This window comes from Numida meleagris, chromosome 2 (genome assembly GCF_002078875.1).
Source record: "Numida meleagris isolate 19003 breed g44 Domestic line chromosome 2, NumMel1.0, whole genome shotgun sequence".
Lineage (NCBI taxonomy): Eukaryota > Metazoa > Chordata > Aves > Galliformes > Numididae > Numida > Numida meleagris.
In genome coordinates, this window is record NC_034410.1 from 146,814,480 (window position 1) to 146,837,076 (window position 22,597).

General features: G+C 44.6%; 1 protein-coding gene across 4 annotated transcripts in view; it reads right to left on the bottom strand.

The window, feature by feature from the left end:
- The window catches only part of ZC3H3 (zinc finger CCCH-type containing 3), a 162,833-nt gene that overhangs the window by 78,378 nt on the left and 61,858 nt on the right, over positions 1-22,597 (bottom strand). For all 4 annotated transcript variants that reach the window (XR_002435289.1, XR_002435290.1, XM_021387474.1 and 1 more), the window contains exon 4: positions 16,750-16,897. Coding sequence is in view for 2 of the 4 variants with exons in the window: in XM_021387474.1 (XP_021243149.1) it covers positions 16,750-16,897 (148 nt within the window). In the remaining 2 variants the exon portion in view is untranslated. The remainder of the gene's footprint in view (positions 1-16,749; positions 16,898-22,597) is intronic.

Below are 22,597 nucleotides of genomic sequence, written 5' to 3' on the forward strand. Positions count from 1 at the left end.
TCTTAACACCTCCAGGAATGGTGACTCCACCACTTCCCTGGGCAGCTTGTTCCACCACCTGACCACTCTTACGGAGAAGAAATTTTTCCTAATATCCAACCTGGACCTTCCCTGACACAACTTAAAGCCATTACATCTAGCCCTATCACTAGTCCTATCCCCAGTCACCTCACATTAAAGCTTTCTTAGGTGTATAGTAAAGTATAGCTTAGTATTTGGGTTTGCCTCAGTAACAACCTTTAATCTTGGCTGAAAACATTAATTACTCTATTTGAAGACCTAAAAACATCTGACTAACCTGCAGAGCTCAATGCAAGCCTGTTGCTTTGGGTGCCATCACTCAGCATCTCCCTCTGCCATTCATTCCCTATCACTTTATCCCCAGGAAGCCCAAAACGCATTATCTACTTCATCCTGCTTTGATAGGACACCCATTTTTTGATAGGACAAGAGGTAATGGCTTTAAGTTGGGCTGGGGAGGTTCAGGTTGGATATTAGGAAAAATTTTGTTTCAGAAAGAGTGGCAGGCATTGGAACAGGCTGCCCAGGGAGGTGGCGGAGTCATCATCCCCAGAGGTGTTCAAGAAACATGGAGATGTGTCACTGAGGGACATAGTTAGTGGGCATGGTGGGATAGGATGGGGTTGGACTTGGTGATCTTAGTGGTCTTTCCAACCTTAATGATGCTATGAGTCTGCGGAAGTCAAGAGCAGAGTGGAGAACCCAGGACCTCAGACCTCTTAAAAACCTCCAGGGATGGTTACTCCACCACTTCCCTAGGCAGCCTGTTCCAATGCCTCATCATATTCTATAAAACCTTCAGTTCTCATCTCAACACTGAAATAACTCAGTTTTCACAGGACTTGTGATTAATGCAGCTGCAAAGAGGGAGCCATGTAGTCTTCGCACTCTGTAGCCAAGGGTTTGCTAGGACGTGGAGCATCAAACAAGGGCACATAGCAACGCATCACTCTGCAGTAACTAATCCAGGAGTTTCTTCCAGCCCCTTTTAAACCTTTTTTTTTTTTTTCCTCACGCCAAGAAAAACCAGATGGATCCATCTTTTGGCCTGAAAGTGAGCTCAATGTTTGCTTAGCCTGGAAATAATTAATCAGCTGAAAATGAAGCTCGAGCACTTGCCAAGTGAAACGACCTCTCTGCCCCACAAACCCATTTGCTTTTTTTTTCTCTGAGTCCTGAGCCTTCACCGGGTGCTCGGTGGGGGCAGCCCAGCTGCCAACAGCAGTTGGCCGCAGCTCAGATGGAGGTCCCGTGATTTTCCTGCTGTTGGTAGCTAATAGGAAGTGATTAGGGTCATTGCTACGGAGCACGGAGCTGCCATTCAGACACTTCGCTTTTTTGCATTTTTTTTTTTCCTTTAAATACCAATTTTCACACCAGCAATTGGCATAGCAAAATTTCTGTGACTGAGCTACTAAGGAGCTGAGAGACGTTGGGAGCATTTGTAGCAAAAAAACATTTGGGGAAAGAGGAAGGAGAAAAGAAAAACAACAAAAACCACACCATTACTAATCTCCTGGGAGGGCAGAGATTCAGAAATTAAATACATCACTCAAGCAGCTGTCACTGTCAGGTGAAAAATCAGTGACACTGTAAATACTCAGCACCACGAAAAATATTCTCAAAATGCTCCGCTGTTAGGTGGGATTACCAGCCCTATAAAAACCGCTTCCAAAGGTTAAGAACTGCTTCAAAATGAGTTTAAAATACAGTATGTGCAATTTTGCAAACTGTATTCCCAAGCAGATTTCATCTTTCCAGACTGCTCAATTGGGCTAAAAGAGTGAATTTCCACAGCTGGCAATGGGGGAATGTGGATGGACCAAAGGAACAGCGACATCGGAAACCTCATGGCCCCATGAGACAATTTATACAGGAAAAAACAGATGTCCCAGGACAGAACAAGCAGCAATGAGTGAGGCCAAAGGGCTTTGGAGACCTGCTTCAGTTTCTAATGTCACCACGTTTTGTCCCTGAGTCACCTTCAGCAGGATACACCCCCCCCCAGTTTTGGGACCCTCTGCCTTCTGCAACACAGATAATGGCCTCAAGTTCGGCCAGGGGAGGTTCAGGTTGGATATTAGGAAAACTTTTTTCTCTGAAAAAGTGGTCAGGCATTGGAGCAGGCTGCCCAGGGAAGTGAAGGAGTCACTGACCCTGGAGGCGTTCAGGAAACATGGAGGTGTGGCACAGAGGGAAATGGTTTAGTGGGCATAGTGGGGATAGGTCGGGGCTGGACTTGGTGATCTTGGAGGTCTTTTCCAACCTTAATGATTCTATGATTCTACAACTCTGCTCTGCAGAAGAAAAGCAAACCTTTCCAAAAAAGTCCCAGGGAAAGATAGAAGTGCTTGGCCCATCTCATACCTGGAGTCCCAGCACCTGAAATCATCCCAGAATCAGAGATGACGTCTCCACTTGCCTAGGAACCAACCTCCCCATTTCTCCACCTGTGCTCTTGCAACAACAGACCATACTGTTCCATTTCAAAACTGCTGATCCACAGCTCAAAGTTCTCAACTTTTAATCTGTATAAACCTCCTTGTTAAGGATATTCTGCTTTTCTTTCATACTCTGAAAGCTGCCTGAAAGCAGGGAGAGGCGATCACAAAAGAGGGGAAAGAAATCCCGCCTAATGAATTACCACTCATCAGCAAATCCTCTAGGAACTGTGCTCTCTACCCATTATAAACACTAAGTAAAACATTTCGGCTTAAGACACAACTGGGTGGGAGCACCCAGTCAGCAAGACACTGCTGATGAGCAGAAACCCGTTAAGAAGCAACACAACCACTTGTGAGCACGTCTGCAGTGTTACACAACATAGGCAATGCCTTGCACACAGTTTCTAGTCCTTAAGGCATCCTTTCATTTGGAGTAAAGATTTGGGAAAGGTTGTGCCATGCCACAAAGCAATGGGCACTGGATGATAATGCCCTTGGTATGAAAAGCCCTAAATCCTTGGTTATTCCCATGCCCTTTCCCAAAGCAAGCGCTGCTTGCAGCCTAACTCTAATTCAAGAGTATTTTTCTCTTTTTCAGCTTGGTTATCCATTTGCTTCATCCTTTTCTATAGGACTGTTTGGTCGAATGAGCATCACATCCATAATACGACTTTGTATTTGTGCAAAGTGAGGTCCCACTCACAAGGAATTGGGATTTAGGAACACTTACAGCTGAAGTCACTTGGGAAGTGCACAGCCCTGGAAACCTGTTGTTCTGCTCTCTGCCTTGAAGATCCAACACACACACCATAAACAGACTTAATTTCACCTAAAACATTTGCCTCATGCCATACTTGATATCTCAGTGCAGTGTGAGAGTATCTCTAGGATTAGTTTCACCTGTGAGGGGCTGAGGTTGAGACTCCAAAACTGTTCTATGAAGCACCTCAATGAACAGCAATGGGGATGCTCAGTTCAGGAGACAGAAATTGAAATTAAGGAGTTCGTAGAAACACTTATAGAATTGTAGAATGGTTTGTGTTGGAAGGGACTTCTAAGATCATCTAGTTCTAACCCCAAAGTTCCAATCCCACTTCTGCAAATAGAAGAAAGAAGTGGGCTTTACGGATCTTGATGGAGTTTTTCTCTGGAAAGAAGCAAATGCAAACAGGATTTCAAAACTCTGTCCTCACCCTGCCTAAAACCCTTCTAGGGATGCAGCTGGGAAAGAGACTGCTGGTGGAAATGACTTCTTCTGCAGCTTTAATTTACAGGAGACAGCTGTGTTTTGCTAGGTTTAAGGATTACACAAGCAAAAACGTGCCCAAATGATGCTAAATAAGGAAGTACAAATTCTCCAACTTTGAAGTCAAACAATTTGAGCACTTCCCTTTTCTATCCACAACCAAAATAAACCCACGAAGATTCAGCATGTGATAAATCCACAAAATCTCCCAGCAAGATACAGTCTGGGTTTTGGGAACTGTGGGATGCATGGAAAAGGATGAGCCCTGTTGACTGAGCACTCCTTTCTGCATGCACCAGGCTCCAGGAAGATCTGCAAGAGGGACTGATGCAAAATGAACATAATCCCAAGTAAATAACCTCTAATTGCCTCCCCAGGTTCGGAAGTGGCACATTTATTTTTAATAGAATGCATTCCAAACACTGGTACTCCATTAACCAAAATTAAAAAAAAGAAAATTCCATTATTCTTAAGTATTTCCATATGCATTTAGAGCTGGTAGTTAACCTCTGAGACCCAGTTTTATTTTGTTTTCATTAGTTCCTCAAAGTAGAGCTCAATTACTACGGCCATCCCTTCAAGGAAGGATGCAACAAGCACAATGGTGCTGGGATATAGGGTGTATCTGCAGCACAGGGTCTATATTCAGTGACATACATGATGAGATCAAGTGCATCCTCAGCGCTTGCAGATGACCCCAGGCTTAGTGGTGCTGTTGACACAACAGAAAGAACTGGTGGGATCAAGAGGGACCTGGACAGACTGGAAAAGTGGACCCATGAGAATCCAGTGAAGTTTAGTAAGTCCAACTGCAGGGTGTTGCACTTGGGTCAGGGCAATGTAGCCCACAGCAGTGTGGTTAGAGCTCGATGATCTTTAAGGTCTCTTCCAACCTAAGCCATTCTATGGTTCTATGATTCTATGATATTGCCTTGTGGGGTTTGCCCTGGTATAGGACAGGTGTGGGTAGAAGACACTGGGGACGGGAGCAGGCTGGCACCGCTGTGAACCCAATGAGAAGTCAGGGCTTGGATATTTGCACAGAAAAGTCCAGGCAAGCACCCAGATGTCAGCTGTGTTTAGGGAGAAATAGAAGAAAGAGTCAAAAAAAAAAAAAGAAGATTGAATGTTATAATGCGTCTTTCTTTCCGCAAGGGGGGAACGTATAAAAGACTAATCCAGAGCTTTGCCGAGAAGAGGCGACATTGTTTTTTAAAGCCTCTAACTAGTCCCTAACAGAGACTGGATTATGTTAGGCCAGATGTCAAGACTTCTCCGAAACAATACAGGGTTGTGTATCTCATACGATCCTCATTAAAAAGATTAAGAGTACTTCCTATAGAAAAAAAAACATATTTTCAAACGGGAGCACCAGTTTCCTCCTGCCTGTAAAGTCTCCAATCCCAGCAGACGAATTTCACTTTAATGAGATGTCATTTTTGAGAATGGTTTAACATCCCTTCAAAAAAAATCTTATCCCTAAACCTTGTAAAACCACGTCGAGATTATTAAAAGAAAATTTACCACACAGACAAAAAATAAAAAATAAAACAAAATAGAACCCGTCAATTCACAGAATCCATGACACGGCCGTTTTTAAATGTGATGGAAAAGGCTTTCCAAGTTATCTGCTTAAACACAGCCTTTCTGTTTACTTCTCACTTTCATGTCAAATGAATTTGGGAAGAAAAAAATTGACAGGAACTTTAAGGGCATTAGTCACATTTCAACTCCTTTTCAGATTAGCACAGCAGAAGCCAGGGAGGGCTGGAGCATGGCCACTCGTCTTGATAAAAGAAAATTAACTACTGGTGCTCTGACCTCTGACCATCGGGTTATGATGCCCTCAGTCCTTCATGTCCCTACGGGACAGCACCACGGAGAGCAATCAGCATCATGGAGGCAAAATCCCAATGGAGCATCATTACTATGAGCCATCGAGATAAACACCTCAGTATTTTCACTAAAGCAAAAAGAGATCAAGCAGGGATAAAATACACAGATCAAGGACAAAAGGCATCCTTTGCTGGAATAAAACAAATCCCTGTCTCCTCACAATATACAGTGGCTTTGATTAAAGCTTCTCCCCATCAGAGCACTCAGCAATTATCAGTGGCAGCACCAACGCTAACAGTTTTCTTCGTTTCCTCTGCAACTTTTGTGATGATGTCCCGGCCCTGTAGCAATATGAGATCACAATACAGCCCCCAAACCTCGCTCACAGAAGCTCTCACCCTCCCCAGGCTCATTAACACGCTGTGATTTAACGAGTCTTCCTTCCACCACACTGCACCAGCGAGTCTGGACCATTTCAACAGCGCACACTTTTTCATTGTAAAACCCAAGGAAAACCACTCCCCATTCTCACACAGCTGGGATGGAGATGCCAAAGCTTTCACTTGACATGCAGTTGTCAAATTAAGTTGGAGGTAAGCCTTAAAAAACAGGGATTTATTTGCCTTGCGCAGCTCTCCAAAAAGCACGTGCTGACTTCTCCTGGAGGTGCACTTCAGTGAATACATGAGAGCAGCGCCTGCTTAGCAACACGGAGAAATAATCAGGTATAATTTATTTGCCTCTGGCTATTTCTGAGCAAATGGAGAGCACAGGATCCTGCAGACAGAGTGAACAATTAAACTGCCTCACCAGCCTGCCTACAGCTTTTCTTGCTAAAACAACGCACCTTTTGGCCTCCATCCTGCAATGTTGAGAAGTCTCTGTCCACAATTAACATAATTATAGGTAGATTCTGCTTGAAAAAGCCTTAGATCTTACAATTCCGTAAACTAGATACTGTGTGGTGGTCACTGTCAAAGGTGCTTTTTGCATGGAATGCTTCAGAGCTATGATTCAATTGGTTTCTTGGTTCTATCAGGAGAATTAGGCTTTTAAGGACATTTGCTGCTATCCTCACATCCCTGTTCCCTGTCACCGTATGGGGAACTGGTAGGATAATTCTTCTTAGAGCCTCCAAAGCACAGGGGTTCGGACTGGTATCTCCCAGTATCAAGAAATTCTTGATTAATGGGTAACTTTAAGAGGGAGTCTTACTTTCCTACCAAATGTTTTGGAGTATTTTATGTATTTTATGTACGTATTTTATGTATTTTATTTTAGTATGCTTTATCCTATACACCACCACACACTGCAAGTGGGTTGGAAGTAGACGATCTTTAAGGTCAAAGAGTCACAGAATATCCCAAGCTGGAAAGGACCCACAAGGATCATCCAACCCCTGGCTCCACAAAGGACAATCCAAACTCAAACCCTGTGTCTGAGGGTCGTGTCCCAAAGCTCCTTGAGCTGCAGCAGCTCAGGGCTGTCCCCACTGCCCTGGAGAGCTTGTTCCATGCACACCACACTCCGGTGCAGACCCTTTCCCTAACCCCCACCTGATCCTCCCCTGGTACAGCTCCATGCCATTCCCTCGGGCCCTGTCACTGTTTCCAGAGTGCAGAGCTCAGAAATGGCCTCTGCTCCCTGTGAGGAGTTGCAGGTCTCCATGAGGGCTCCTCTCAGCCAGCTCTGCTCTGGGCTGAGCAAATCCAAGGATATCAGCTGCTCCTCACCCTCAGGACTCTCAGACCCTTCCCTATCTCTGTAGCCCTCCATTGGATGCTCTCTAATAGCATCTTATGTAGGGGCACTGAAACCTGCATCCAGTGCTCGAAGTGAGGCCGCACAGCCCAGAGCAGAGCAGAACAGCCACTTCCCTCGCCTGGCAGCACCGGGCCTGATGCACCCGAGGGTACAGTTGGCCCTTCTGGCTGCCAGAGTGCACTGATGACGCAGATTCAATTTGCCATCAACCTCAACACCCAAATCCCTTTTTGCGGGGCTGCTCTCCAGCCCCTCGCCCCCCAGTCTGTACACAGCGCCAGGGCTGCCCCATCCCAGGTGCAGAACCCAGCACTTGCTCTTCTTCATGCAAATCATGATCACCCTCAAATTTGTCCAGTTCTTGGAGCAAGGCTTCTCTACCCTCAAGGGGTAGTCAACACTCCACCCAGCTTAACATCATCCACAAATTTACTTAATACAGCTTCTAGATCTTTATTGCAATCAACAGTGAAAACACTAAAAAGAAATGGCCTTAAAATGGAGCTCTGCAGAATACCACTGGTGACAAGTAGGGCAATTCTCAGGCCATAGCCTCCCCTCGCCCAACACAGCCATATTTTGGTTGTCATGGGACATTCTTAGGATCACATGGCCTTATGATGTCACAAGTCACCTTCCTGCTAACCACTCTAAATACGGGGGCCCTGGCAACAGAACACCAGCTACTGACCGACTTGCGTCTGGGAAGCACACACTTAAGACTAGTTGCTCCTTACCTAGATCCTTCCCTCCCATTCTGGGAACTTTCGTGGAGGAGGATGGATCCTCCTCCACCAAAGAACCTTTGGCTTCTAGAGAGCAGCACTGAGCCCGAGTCAATGGATGTAGAGCCACTGGAGACCTACATCGAGCCCATGGAGGTGGATCCACCTCCATCAGGCCCAGGCAAGCACAATAGCATCACGCTTGCCCAGAGATGTCACTATATCCGTTCGCAGTGCAGCAGGGGCTCTCGATTTCCATCTTGGTGTTGAAGAGTCATTATCTGCCAGAGAGCCCCTGGGCCAGCTACTGCTCTCTAGAATCCCTTCTCCTCATTCTTCCTCAAGACCTCTCACCTCTTCTTTCCCAAGCTCTCAGGAAAAGGGAAGGACTGGACTCCATGCATCTGCATTGAGACAACAAGAGGAGTTCAGTGGATGGCCCCAAGCTCCCTGCGGCCTCCAGGCAAGTCTCGAGGAAGAGGGCAGGACTGGGACTGGTACCCCTACCAACCCAACCCGTTCCACGGCTCTAAGATCTTTAAGATGCCTTCCAACTCAAGTCCAATGATTCTATGATCTTCCTCAATTGCTGGAAATAATTCCCAGCAAATCTCAAGGCTGCAGGGTCCACTCTGTAATTTCACAGAATCACAGGGGTTCTAAGAGACCTCAAGCAAAACTAATCAGCTGCTGGGCTTTAGGACAAATGACTTCAAGCAACAAGCATCAACGTATCTCAACCAATTCTCAACAGTTTTCAAAAATGCAACAAATTCTGGATGTTGCCATCCCCTTTTCCAAAGCAGATGGACATCCTGGGGAGCCACATGGTGCAGCTCCAAAACAACTAACTACTCTGCATTGCCCCAGTTTAAAACACAAATTGGGATATCTGGAGTCACAAAGATATGCTCTCCAAAAATAGACACAGTTTCAACACTTACGCCATGAGCCCATATTCATGGTGAGACAACCATGTGGTTCTACATTCTGCAAGAATTAGGAGCAGCAATCAGTCTTGGAAAAAACATGCCGGCACACATCAGTAGAGTATGTATATTTTTGTCTTGCAAGACAATCCTTCAACTCACCCACATCTCCCTTCCTCAAGGGTTTAGGGAGTGAAGATGCAAAAAGTTAATGCAAATGCCAGTGCCAAGGGCACACCAAGCCCAGTACCTATGCCTCTGCTCACCCTGCTTCCTTGAGACACTGTCACTGTCTTATTGGTTTGGTTCCTCTTCCAGGGTGGAGGACAGTGGGCATCTTCCACTTTGGAGTAGGGTGACAAGCTCAGCACCAATTTTCTAGGGTCACTGGAGCAGGATAGCCATGGCTTAGAGGCTCTTGGTCTCCTTAACGTGGCATGAAAGATACACTGTCTTTCAGCAAGGCACTGTACACAAGAGGATAGCAACCACGGAAAGAGCTCAGCACACCAGTATGAGATTGGAGGAAAAGCCAATGATGCTGCATGGGAGAGCAGACCAAATATGGGGACATTGCTGGGGACCAATGGCATCCATACACTCTGAGCAGATAAATTTGATGGTGAGAAGAAGCTAGAAAGGAAGCATTGCAACAACTGGACGATGAGTTCAGTTGAGCTTTCAGTGATGGATACCCAAAACAATGGGTAAGAGACCAAAGAGAAATCAGAAACCAAAAACTCGTGCACAGTGAAGGAATGGAAAGGATGAGACAGGAAGGTTGGCATGTCCACAGCACCTGGAGCACAAGCATCCCAAAGGATGTCTCCTGAAATTCCTGAAAAGACAGTGACTGTCAGAGATGGCTCTATGGCCACCCACAACCATACTACCCACACCCTGATGGCAGGACCGCAGCATCCAGTAGTTTGAAAAGCAAGAGCAAAACAGCACAGAGCAGTCGTTCTCTTTCAGCAGGCAAGTAGCACTTGCACTTAGTGTGGTAGTCAAGCACCAGCCCATTTCACTGCCCTAATCACCCACTTCACCCTAAAGAGTACGCATGGGAACACGTGGCAAGGGCTGATTCAATCCCACAAGGGTCCTGTCCCAAGCTCTGTCCATTGACACTTGCTCCAGGCCAAGGAACAGAAAGAAAAGAAGAAAACAAAACTAAAATACACAAGCTTATCCTCTGCTGACAAATCTTTTCTACTGAGCAGGCACTTTCTCTGACAAATGGTTTATTATTTTGTTCTTTACTTATTCATAATGCTGGAGGGGTATGTTTATCCCTCAAGAGAAGGAGTAAACTTTTCTGAAGGAAATATCTGAGGTTCTCCACCAGGGCCAGATTATATTTGCAGACAGGTTGCTTTTCTTTTATACACATGCATCATTATTTTAAAAGAAAACTGTTCAAACTGGGTCAGTGCTTAACTTGCCCATCACTGGGATCTATAAACACAACATCAGCGACTAGGCACAGGCCTCTCTGCTCCCCCAAAATTGTCTTAAATTGGGGTTGTCGCTCCACAAGTGAGTGATTTGAGGTCTCTTGTTCTTGCTGGGACAGCTCCTGGCTTCCTCCCAGAAGGGAGCACTGACATTTCCCACTGCTACCTTGAGCTGGATGCTCAGCAGTATTTGGGTTTGGATGGTAAAAAAATCATCCCTTCAGTGGTGCAAGTGGTTTTGCATGGGGAAATATTTCTGTCAGCCAGGAGCATCCTCCTGCCATGAACTTCATTTGCCAGTTCCAACCAAGACATATTGAGATGCAAAAGCTCAACAAAATATGCACTACCTCTTCCAGGAGCTGGACTCAGTGAACCTTATGGGTCCTTTCCAACTCAGGATATTCTGTGATTCTATGACCTTTTCCTCCAGTAGTTTCTCCAATCCTACAGCACCCTCAACCCCACAAGGCTTCTCCTGCCTCCAAGCACAGTCTATCAAGTCTGGACATTCTGTCTGGTTGACTGATCAAATCAGTCACCACTTGGCCATATTGGCTCCCAACACAAGAACCATGGGAAGAGGCTGGGAGCAGCAGTATTTCCAAAAAGCTGCTGTAGAAGGGCTAAAAGCCATTCTGAGTACCTGCAAATGCTGTCACTACTCAATGCGTTGCTTCATTCTTTGCAACCTCTCTATGTGAAGTGGCTCAGCCCTATCCTCGCCGTGGAAAAGGTGTCCCCATGTGATTTCTAAGTGATGACCAACCACAATGTCAATAGGAGAAAATGAAATTTAAGGCAAGCAAATCACAGCCCTTCTGAGCTGTGCTCCTGCAAAGCAGAGAGAGATAAGGGGGAGGAGTGAAAAGGAGAATCAATAAATCTTAACCTCATTCACAATGATCTGGAGCTCTTATTAAGTAAATTAATTTAAGTTAATTTAACTCGATCATGACTCCCGATCACAGTGATTTAGTGAGGGGGAAATTGCATTAGGAAAGGCCACACTCACTAGATAGAAGAACGGAAGAAAATTAGATCCACTTAGCAATGTGAATTAATATGGAAATAGCAGGTGTAAATTTAACCTTATCAAGAGAGTGAAAATTATCTTCATAAATTTGGAGAAATAGCCCCCAAGTTGCTTATAAATCTATTTAAAACAAAAATATTACAAAAAGTGTAGTAAAATTAATTTAAGATATACTCCCATCTTTTGCCTCCAGAAAAGTCAGCAGCAGGGTGAAGTTTAATGCAACCCAGCAATAAGGGGAGAACACGACTCATCACTTCAGGATTAGCAGTGGGTACCTCTGGACTTTCCCCGTCACCCATTTCCCATTGACACATCCATCTTCACTTTTGCTTGAAATCTGGGACAGTCTGTGGACAACAACGGCAATGCTCCATACACCCCTGAAAGGTTTCCCATTGGACAATGCAGAACACATAAGCAAATAGAGCAGGGAAATCCTACGAACACATTTAGGGACAACGATTACATAGGATGGACAGAAACACAGCTGCTGCAAAGTCTATAATGGCACCACATTCAATCTGACAATATCACTTGCCATGTAAAACCCTTGCCCATCACTTTTGGAGCACCAAAAACGTGGATTTTACAGTAGGAAATTCCTCTTAGCTACAGCTACATACAAATCTGGGAGCATCATTCAACCCCAGCACCACCAAACTTTTAACTTCATACTTCTGGCTTAGAGGAAAAAAGGGTATTAAAAAGTCAGCTGTTCAACGTGACACACCTCAAAATGTAGAAATGAAGAGGAGACAAAATTCATGCTGCAAAATAGTCCAGGAAAAGTTGCATGTTCCCAGTAAAGCAGCTGAAAAAGCAGTTCACAGGTCCCTGAATCATTCCCTGTTACACACCCAAAAAGATGCAATGAACAAGGGAGCATAAGAGAAAAAAATGTTAAACTACAGAAGAAGCACTTGCCATGTGCTTCCTGCAGACAGTGCCGATGATTGATCACACACAACGAAGGTAAGAGGGAGACAAAGTAAGAGATTTATCGCTTCTTTAAAATATAATTGTTTTTAATTTGCTGATGGTGTTTTATCAAGATTTGTCTGAAACAGCCATAAGAACTAAACTTCATTATTTAATGAAGTCAAAGATTAATATGGATAAAATTATTCTACAAGTGGGAGCTCCCAGCGAATTGCAGCTGGATGAAAGGATTGCTCCTTTGCAAAACAGACCGCGCTCTCAGCCCAGGAATCCTGCCCTAACCTGAGACCCTTCCCCTTCCTCCAACCATGAACCACCCCGATCTGGAGATAACACAGGAGGAAGAACCTCAGCTAAATGCTTGGTGCAGGAATTGTGTCTCTTATACCTCTGATTTAGGATGGGAGGTAATAGACTTAAGCTGCGCCATGGGAAGTTCAGGTTAGATATTAGGAACAATTTCTTCTCCAAAGGAGTCATGAGGCATTGAGACAGGCTACCCAGAGAGGTAGTGGAGTCATTGTCCCTGAAGGTGTTAAAGAACCATGGAGATGTGGCACTGAGGGGCATGGTTTAGTGGGCATGATAGGGATGGGTCAGTGTTAGGAGTTGATGATCCTGGGGGTCTTCTTCAAGTTTAGTATGAGTGGGTGTGGTGGTGATGAGTTGATGGTTAGACTGGATGATCTTAGTGGTCTTTTCCAGCTTCAATGATTCTATGAGTGGGCATGGTGGTGATGGGTTCATGGTTGGACTTGATGATCTTAGAGTTCTTTTCCAACCTTAATGATCCTATGATTTTGCCCCAGTGCAGCCATTTCGCAACCATTAAATTCATCCATCTACAATTCTGCAAGATTCATCTTATCACAGAGCAGAAGCTGAGATCTGATATGATGACAAATAACTCTCTCTCCTCTCTGGCATGTGTTCGCTATCCCTCGTTCTCCCTCCCTTCTGACTGATGCCCAAATGCCTATATAAGAAGGACATAAAGCTACTAGAGAGCATCCAAAAGAGAGCTACGAAGATGAGGAAGTATAGAGGGGAAGATATAAGGGGAGCAGCTGAGGTCCCTTGGTTCGTTTGGCCCTTCTCTTCCAAGAGAAGGATGAGGGGAGGCCTCATGGCGGCCTACAGCTAACTAATGGAAGTCTACAGTCAACACATGGCAGCCTGCAGCCCTTCATAAGAGTAACAGAGGGGCAGGTGCTGATCTCTGCTCTCTGGGGACAGCGATAGGACCCAAGGGAACCAGCAAGGAATTCTGTGACATCAGAAGTATAATAGTTTGGGGTGATGTCGCATCACAGTATGACACAATGATGCTCTACATGAAGACTGCCAAGTCACAAATTATCCTGTTTCCCTGGCCATGAAAGTGATTGCAGAACCTAATCCACCTACAAACATCATGTACTACATACAAATTCCCCTCTCGAGAATAAAATGAGGACAATTAGAGAGCAGATCGAGTCCATATTTGGCTCACCTTTTCTCTTTCAAGACCCCACATTAACAGAGAGACCCTAAAGCAGTGGTTTTGCCCAAATCTCTTATCTTGTAACATTTCACAATCACGAAAATTAGAAACAAAAATCAAACTTTTACCACCCTCTTGGATAGCAGCACTCATAGAGAGTGCCAAGACAGAGAGAACGGTCATTGTAATGAGATTTTCTGTACCAAGAGCAGAAAGCAGCAGGTATTTCCACCAAGACAGGTTGCCCTTCCCAGATTTAAATAAAGAAGCAAGATTTGCTCCAAATGGCTAGTTCAGATCAAAAAGGCAGCTACTTCCCGGGAAAACTGAGACAGAAATGGGGAAGGGTAAGACTGAAGTCAGTGTGGATATAAATGCGTTCATTAGGGTCAACTGGGTTGGCAAACACTCAACCATTCCTCTGGCTACGTTAAGAAAAAAAACATATTTCTTTTTTGGAGTGGCCAGATCCAGAGCCACAGGAGAAAACAGAAGATTACAAGTGGCGAGAAACAAATCTTCATTTGTACACAAAATAATCAGGCATAGTAATTATTGGCACCAAATTATGAACATCTGAGAAATAATACTATTTTAGATAAAATTCACAGTATAAAAACCATACATTAAAACATAAACAATACATGATAATTAATTTTTAAAAGCTTTTAATTGGGCCAAAGAGGAAACATAACAAATACATACGTGATGGTGCGACTTCCTACAATAGCCTGACAAGCTATGCAAGGAATATATCTGGTGGGTAATGTGCACACATACAGGATACCTTGATTCAACCCAAGTATAAGATATGGGAATAGGAAACAGAGCATATGGTTTGTTTGAGGAAAGGAAAACCCAAGAGTTTGCCCAAGGACATTGTGAAACTCTACACCAACTTCCTTAAGAGTAGGGAAAAATTAGGCAAAGCTGAACTTTAGAAATAATCCCTGCAATCTTTGACTCTTTACAGCAGCCAGCACACTCATAAAAGCAGGCAACACTTGGAGCAATGCATGAATACAGAGAGGAAATAACTTTTGGAAGAAAGTTGGGCATCAATGTCAATGCATACAACAGCTCTGTTGGAGAACACAATGGAAGGGGACAGCACTTGGTATCCCCCAGAACCTGGGGGTTATGCTGTCATCACTAATGGCAGAGCACAGCAGAGTCTCTTTCCTCAAAATATTGCCTGATATGGGCAAACAGGCACTTCAGGAAGAGGACAACTTGTTCTCTCAAAGATTCAAGTTACAGCCAACAATGTGTTCTAATGGCTCCAGCTTTTTAAGCATCAATTATCATAGAATCATAGAATCACAGAATCACAGAATGGCTTGGGTTGGAAAGCACCCCAATGATCATCAAGTCCCAACCCTCCTGCCATAGGCAGGGTTGCCAACCCCTAGATCAAGTACTAGATCAGGTTGCCCAGGGTCCCATCCAACCTGGCTTTGAGCACCTCCAGGGACAGGGTATCCACAGCCTCTCTGGGTATCCTGTTCCAGCACCTCATCACCTTCTCAGTGAAAAACTTCCCCCTGACATCTAAATCTCACCTCCTTTAGTTTAAAACCATTCCCCCTTGTCCATCACTACCCACGTAAAAAGTTAATTTTCTTCCTGTTTAGAATCTCCCTTTAAATACTGGAAGGCAGTAATGAGGACTCCCCACAGCCTTCTCTTCTCCAGACTGAACAAGCCCAGCTCCTCCTGTCTGTCTTCATAGGACAGGTGCTCCAGCCCTCTGATCATCTTTGTGGCCCTCCTCTGGACCCTCTCAAAAGCTCGGCATGTTTCCTGTATTGGGGTCCCTAGACCTGGACACAACTGACACCAGACCTGGCCTCAGAAGGGCAGAGTACAGAGGGATATCCAACTGCCTCTCCCTGTTGGCTGCCCCTCTCCTTTGATTGCAGCCCAGGATACCACTGGCCTTCTGGGCTGCAAGTGCACGCTGCTGTTTCACGTCAGCTTTCCATCTACCATGATCCCCAAGTCCTTCTCAGCAGGGTTAGTCTCAAGAAAATCTTCTGCCGGTCTGTATACATATCCGGGATTACCCCAAGCCAAGTGCAAAACCTTGCACTTTGCTTTGTTGAACTTTGTTAGGTTCATGTGGGGCCACCTTTCAGGTTTATCAAGGTCCCTCTGGACGGCATCATCATGACAACTCTTATAGAATCAAAGAATCACTTAGGTTGGAACAAAACTCTACTGTCATCAGCTCCCACTATTTTGCTTAGACACAATTTGTCTTGGCCTCCAAAACGTTCCTGGTAACATGTTCCACAAGATTATAGTGCAGCTCACTCATAGCTGAAGTAGAGACAGCTACCGCACTATCAGTTTGCACCTCCAAAGCACAGATGTGCACTATGGTCTGATTTTTGGGTGGTCCCATGTGGAGGCAAGAGTTGGACTTGATGATCCTTATGGGTCCCTTCCAACCCAGGAGATTTGATGATTCTATGATTCCACGATAATGTTATAAAGCAGGCCTGGTATCATTAGCAGGCTTGACCATGTCTGATTAGCAGGAAATGCCCATTTCCAAAAGCAGCAGCAAGTTTACTTAGGTCTAATGTGCATATTTATGCATTATTCTTATTTAACATCGTGGAAACAAATAATTCAAATAGGGAACAAATTTGGAGGAGCAGACTGTGGTAAGCTGTTTGCCACCAGTCTAATGGGATTACTAACATGATTTTACACTTTAAGTCAATAAACAATGAGTCCAAGTAGCTAAACAAATAGAGAAATTAAGTGATTTTTGTGACTAATGCAATTGTAATGTCACGGAACAGAAATAAGAGCATTCACAACTCTTGGTCCTGCATTCAACAAATGGAAGAATTACCTGGATGCTAGTAGACGCCTCGTCTTCCAGTTGGGGCCAGAGCTGCTAAACGATGAGGAGGGAGTGACCACGTTCTTCTTCACTATCCTGTAACGCGTCTTTATCACTTTGTTAGCTGTGGGGCTCCTTATAAAGTGCAAGTTGGCACCTGCAGGAAAGCAAAGGGAAAAATGGGCTGAAATTCAGGTGTGCGTCCAGGGAGGTTGCAGGTGGGACAAAAGGGATCACAGAATCATCAAATCATTACGGTTGGAAAAGATCTCTAAGCTCATCAAGTCCAACCATCAACCCATCCCCACCATGCTCACTCACAGAAACATTAAGGCTGGAAATGGCCTCTAAGATCACCAAGTCCAGCCCCAACACATCCCCACCATGTCCACCAAACCATGTCCCTCAGAGTCATATCTCCATGCTTCTCGAATGCTTCCAGGGACGGTGACTCCACCATTTCCCCGGGCAGCCTGTTCCAATGCTTGGCCACTCTTTCCAACAAGAAATTTTTCCTAATATCCAATCTCAATTTGGAACAGATTTCTGCTTTTAATCATTACCACTTTCAGAATATTTTGAAGGATTATCCACACGCCTGTTTTTTCTGCTGAATGTTTCATGCAATTAACAGCTATGTGTTTAACTCTGGTTTTCCTCCACGTGATAGCTAGCAATTTTTTTTGGCAGCTTTAAGGAATGCATCTAATTGCCTGACTTTTATAACATACAGCTATAACTGCCCAGATAATTAAAGCTGACACTACATGCTGAGACTAAGTCTTCTGGTTTTATAACTGATTTAAAGGGCTGGCTGTTTTTCTTGGGAGATGCTCTAATTAAAATTATTGCAAGGTTGAGAGGGGAAAACCAGAAGCATTATTTTCCCCGAAAATGTGGTACTCAATCCCACGTCCATCTCTGCAAGAAGTGCCTTCCAGATTACCATGATGCTGCTTGTGCATCTAAACAAGCAAAGCAGAAAAATGTATTTTATTTTCTTTCTTGTCCATTCACGAGCAAGCTAATGTCTCAGTGCTGGGTTCAAGAGGGATAAAGCAGGAATTTCCCCTTCCTATACTCAGCCTGAGCCTCACAACTTCTGATAAGGGGATGGAGAGAAGTGAGCTCAGTAGATAAATCACAGGAATTTTTCAGGATAAAGATGAAGATCACGATGCTCCTCCATGCTCCGCTGTAAAGATAAATGCTCATTGAGCACAGGGCATGCAGAGGGATTCACAGCCTTCAGTTTCGCCTATAAAGTGTCAGGCATGTTCACGACAGTGCACAAACAAGCACTTTTATGCAGCAGTGATAAAACTGGGAAGGCACTGCAGTTTACGTCTCTTAAGAGATTTTTTTTCCACATCTCTAACATTTTGCTCTTTAATTCCTACTTAGGACCCCTGTGTAATTAATATATCAGAATAATGCCTGCAGGCAGGTTATCTCATGCTAAGAACCGGACTTTGATGATGCTTGAGAGAAAAGCACGCTGCTGTCGGCAGCAAGCATTGATAAAAGCTCTGAGTACAGGCGCATGAAATCAGCCAGGAAATGTTTAACAACCCGAAAAGCCAGGAAGTTAGCACCAGTGACCTAAGCTTCAGGTGGTTTGGAACAAAAATTAAACAAGATGTATTCATTAAATACTCCCCAGGGTTAAGAAAGGCATATGACATTTCTGTTTTTTTTTTTTTTTTGTCTTAAAACCTCATCGATTCCCAAGTATTTAGGCTTCCTTTACTAACCCAGCCTCTAAATATATGAGACTTAAGAGATGCTCTCAAGGAAATGAATGGGGTGACAGTTGGACTGGATGATCTTAGCGGTCTTTCCAACTTTAATGATTCTATGAAAAGATGAAACCACCAGACGAATACTCGCAGATTTAAGGGTGAACAAAGGAAGATAGAGGAAAGAAAACAAAAAAACAATTTGGCTTTCTAATGTTTCCCTGCCTTTGGAATTTTCATAGAATCGTTAAGGTTGGAAAAGACCACTAAGATCATCAAGTCAATCCATCTTCACCATGCCTACTCACAGAATCATGAAGGTTGGAAAAGACTTCTAAGATCATCTAGTCCAATCATCAACCCAACAACACTATTCCCACTAAACTATGTCCCTCAGTGCCACATGTACATGTTTCTTGAACACCTGCAGGGACGGTGACTCCACCATCTTGTTCCAGTGCTTGACCACTCTTTCAGAGAAGAAATTGTTCCTAATATCCAACCTGAACCTCCCGTGGTGCAATTTGAGGCCACTACCTCTCATCCTTAGTAGTATCCCACTAACTTCTTTGGGGCAGCTACACGAATCTTTAAGGCTCTTTGCAAGGCTTGAGCACTAATTGCAATTAGAATCACTTACAAACAACAGCAAAACCAGACAGTTTTGCTTCAGAGAACTGCGTTTAGGTTTGCAATATATGAACAACAACAGGATTTGCAAATTTGCACAACTGGGATGAAATCCCATCTGTTCCCATTGTCACCCTGTAAAACCGCATCCCCAAACCTATTCTCACCACAACCCCACATCCTCCCCAAACAGCACCAGCTGACCCCTCGCCTCCACTGCTTCAACCTTACAAAATTATTAAGCTGGGAATCTGTTGATTGCATTATTAACATTTTTTTTAACCACTGTGCATTGTCACTAATCAACCCAACACCTAATCCACCTCCTGCAAGGAACAGAAGTCCCAAATTGTTGCAGCTTTCAGGTGTCCCCAGTGCCGGCGCACAGACAGGCTGGCACCTGGTAAACTCCATTCCCCAGCAGTAATTGGATGTTGTATTCATGCCAGAGCCACTCTTCGGAAAGCGCACGCATGCACGCTCCAGCATTAAGCACCTTCTGAAAGAGGCTCTCCGAAGAGCTCAGTTTTCTATTATTACTTGCTAGCTGAGGGGTTTTGTGTAGATAATCATGTTATTTAGATAGGATGTTGGTTTAATTCCCTTCATTACAGGCTCCCAGGGTTGTAATTTTTTTTCTCCACATGATGTATTCCCCGTGGCACATTTCACTCAAATCAAACACTTTACGCTTTTATTACAAACAATACCCCAGCGTCCCCCGTTATCAGCCCAGCACACACATGCACACTCCTCGCAGAGATCCAGAGGTCAGTTCTAATGACTAATCGATCTCATTAGCTTTCCTAATTAAAAACTTTACTACCGCAATGGAAGACAAACTACAAAAAAACTGCTTGCATCATATTTGAATGGGATATGAGCACCATTTATCAGGCTAGGCTCGCAGCCCGTGCTGTGCTGCTGAGTTGGAGCTTTGCTTGGAGCCGTGAGTCCCCCAGTACCATTTGCTCAGGGATGGAGAAAAACGTGGTCCAGGGGCTCCAGGGCCTTTTGCTGTCCTTTAGATGGGCAATTGGGTGGCAAAAATCCTTTCCTTGGTGCTTATCCTTCATCTGAATAGATGTGGCCCAGGACCACACATCTTTCTTCAGAGCGGATGTCAGCCCATGCCCATCATGCCCACTCAAAGAATCATAAAATCACTAAGGTTTGAAAAGACCTCTAAGACCACCAAATCCAACCATCAACCCATCCTCACCATGCCCACTAAACCATGTCCCTCAGTGCCACTCCACATTTCTTGAACACCTCCAGGAATGGTGACTCCACCACTTCCCTTGGGCAGCCTGTTCCAATGCCTGACCACACATTCAGAGAAGATATTTCTCCTAATACCCAACCTGAACCTCCCCTAGTTCAACTTAAGAACATTACCTCCCATCCTTCTCATCCTCATTTTGAGCAGGTGTGGCCCAGGACCACACATCCTTCTTCAAAGCAGATAGAGTTCAATGCCAAGCATCCTTCCTCTGAGCAGATGTGCTCCAGTACCACTCATCCTTCTTCTCAGCAGATGTAGTTCATGACCAGAGGGTGATGGGGCCTTATGTCAGCTCATATTTTGCCATGGAGTGGAGATATCTGAAGCAGGGAGAGTAAAACACCTACTGGGGTGTCAACAGGAGGGCAGGAATCAACATGAGGTCCAGCTCACCATCCAGCATCCCTAAATCACACACATGGCTGTGCTCTGGTTTTTTCTATTCCCACACCATCCCCAGCTGCCTCTTATTTCTGCTCTGTGCCTCCCCCACATTAATGAAGTATTTAAAAGTGATAGGATTAGCTTTTTTTTTTTTTTTTTATTCCTCCCTCAATGCAAAATTAAGTTGACTTACAAGCAAGTTTCAATCAAATAAAAAAAATGGGAAAACCTTTTGTAAAAAGATGTATTCGTCCCCACGGCAAGAAAAATGGAGGGGAACACTGACCTGCTGTTAATTACAACAAATCTTTCCTTGACATTAAATTTTAATCATCCACATCTGCCAGAAAGACAAGAGGAGGTGAGGAAGATGTTAGCCAAATTTGTTTGTTTCTCCATCAAATCAGGGTGTTTCAGTGAGTTTTCTGCTAGTTTTCCTCCTGTCATTTAAAACAATAGGAATTGAATCCTTTTGGGCGATAAGCTACAGAAAAGAGAAAAAGTTCTGGAATCGGCAGAATAAATCCTACTGCTGGGAAAAAGAATGTTAAATGAGCACGGATACACTTCCAGGCGTACAAATTCCTAAATTCAAGTGATTCTTTCAGAAAGTGATGTGGGACAGAAAGTACATCCCATGTGGGTATGGGGATTGCTCAGGCAGCAAAAGAAGAGGAAAACAGGGATAATAATGGGTGCTGTGGGCCATGAAGTGACAGCTGAGAGCCCACCTGGGTCCCTGTGCTACGAAGCTCCAGGCACCAGGGTAAGCATGGAGCTGCTTCTGCTGTTAAATCCCACTCAGAGGCAGCGAGAAGGGACAGGAATATTTATTTCCCAGCAGTTGGAAGTGAGATGAGAGCAACAAATGCACAAATGCAAATTACACCTTTGATAGGGGTTGCACCTTTGATATGGTGCACCAGAGGAAATATCGGAGATGCTGCATTCCAGCAGAGCCACCCTGAGCAGCCTTTTATATTCCATCCTGACCACTAAACTACAATAAAAGCAAAGTAGAGGTTGAAAACCTCTGATAAAACTGAATTGCTTCCTCAAAGCCAGGCATTAGGAAGTAAAATAAAAAGCTAAGGACTATGAGCACACACATTGCGTGCTGCCGGCATCCTTCACAACTCCTAATACAAGTTCTGATGTTATCACGGATTGCAAAAAAACTGCACTCAAAGCCTAAAAACAGCTCCAAGTACAGATGACAATTTCTGCCAAGCAACAAATTTAGCATCTCAAGACATCTTCTGAAAAGCATAGGGCTGGCACAAACTGGAAGTGAGGATGGGATGGGAAATGGGGGCAGCCCTGATGGACGCAGTGGGGGAACTGACTCTGCAGCACCATGCTCACTGTGTCAAAGCTTATTCCAAAATCAAACAATTTGCAGCTCTGAGATCACATTTACAAGAAAGGGAGGAAGGAGAACCTAGGGAACTACAGGCCAGTGAGCCTCACGGAAAATCAGATCCTCCTAGAAGACATATTAAGGCACATGAGGGATAGGCAGATGACCTGAGACAGCCAGCATGGCTTCACCAAGGGAAGGCTGTGTCTGACCAATCTGGTGACCTTCTATGATGGAGGGACATCATCGGTGGACAAAGGGTTGTGGTGAATGGCACTATGTCCAGGTGGGGGCCAATGATGAGCGGTGTCCCCCAGGGATCTATCTTGGGACCGGTGCTCTTCAGCATCTTCATCAGTGGCATGGCAGTGCACCCTCAGCAAGTTTGCCGATGACACCAAGCCGAGCAGTGTGGTTGACGCGTTCAAAGGAAGGGACGCCATCCAGAGGGACCTCAAC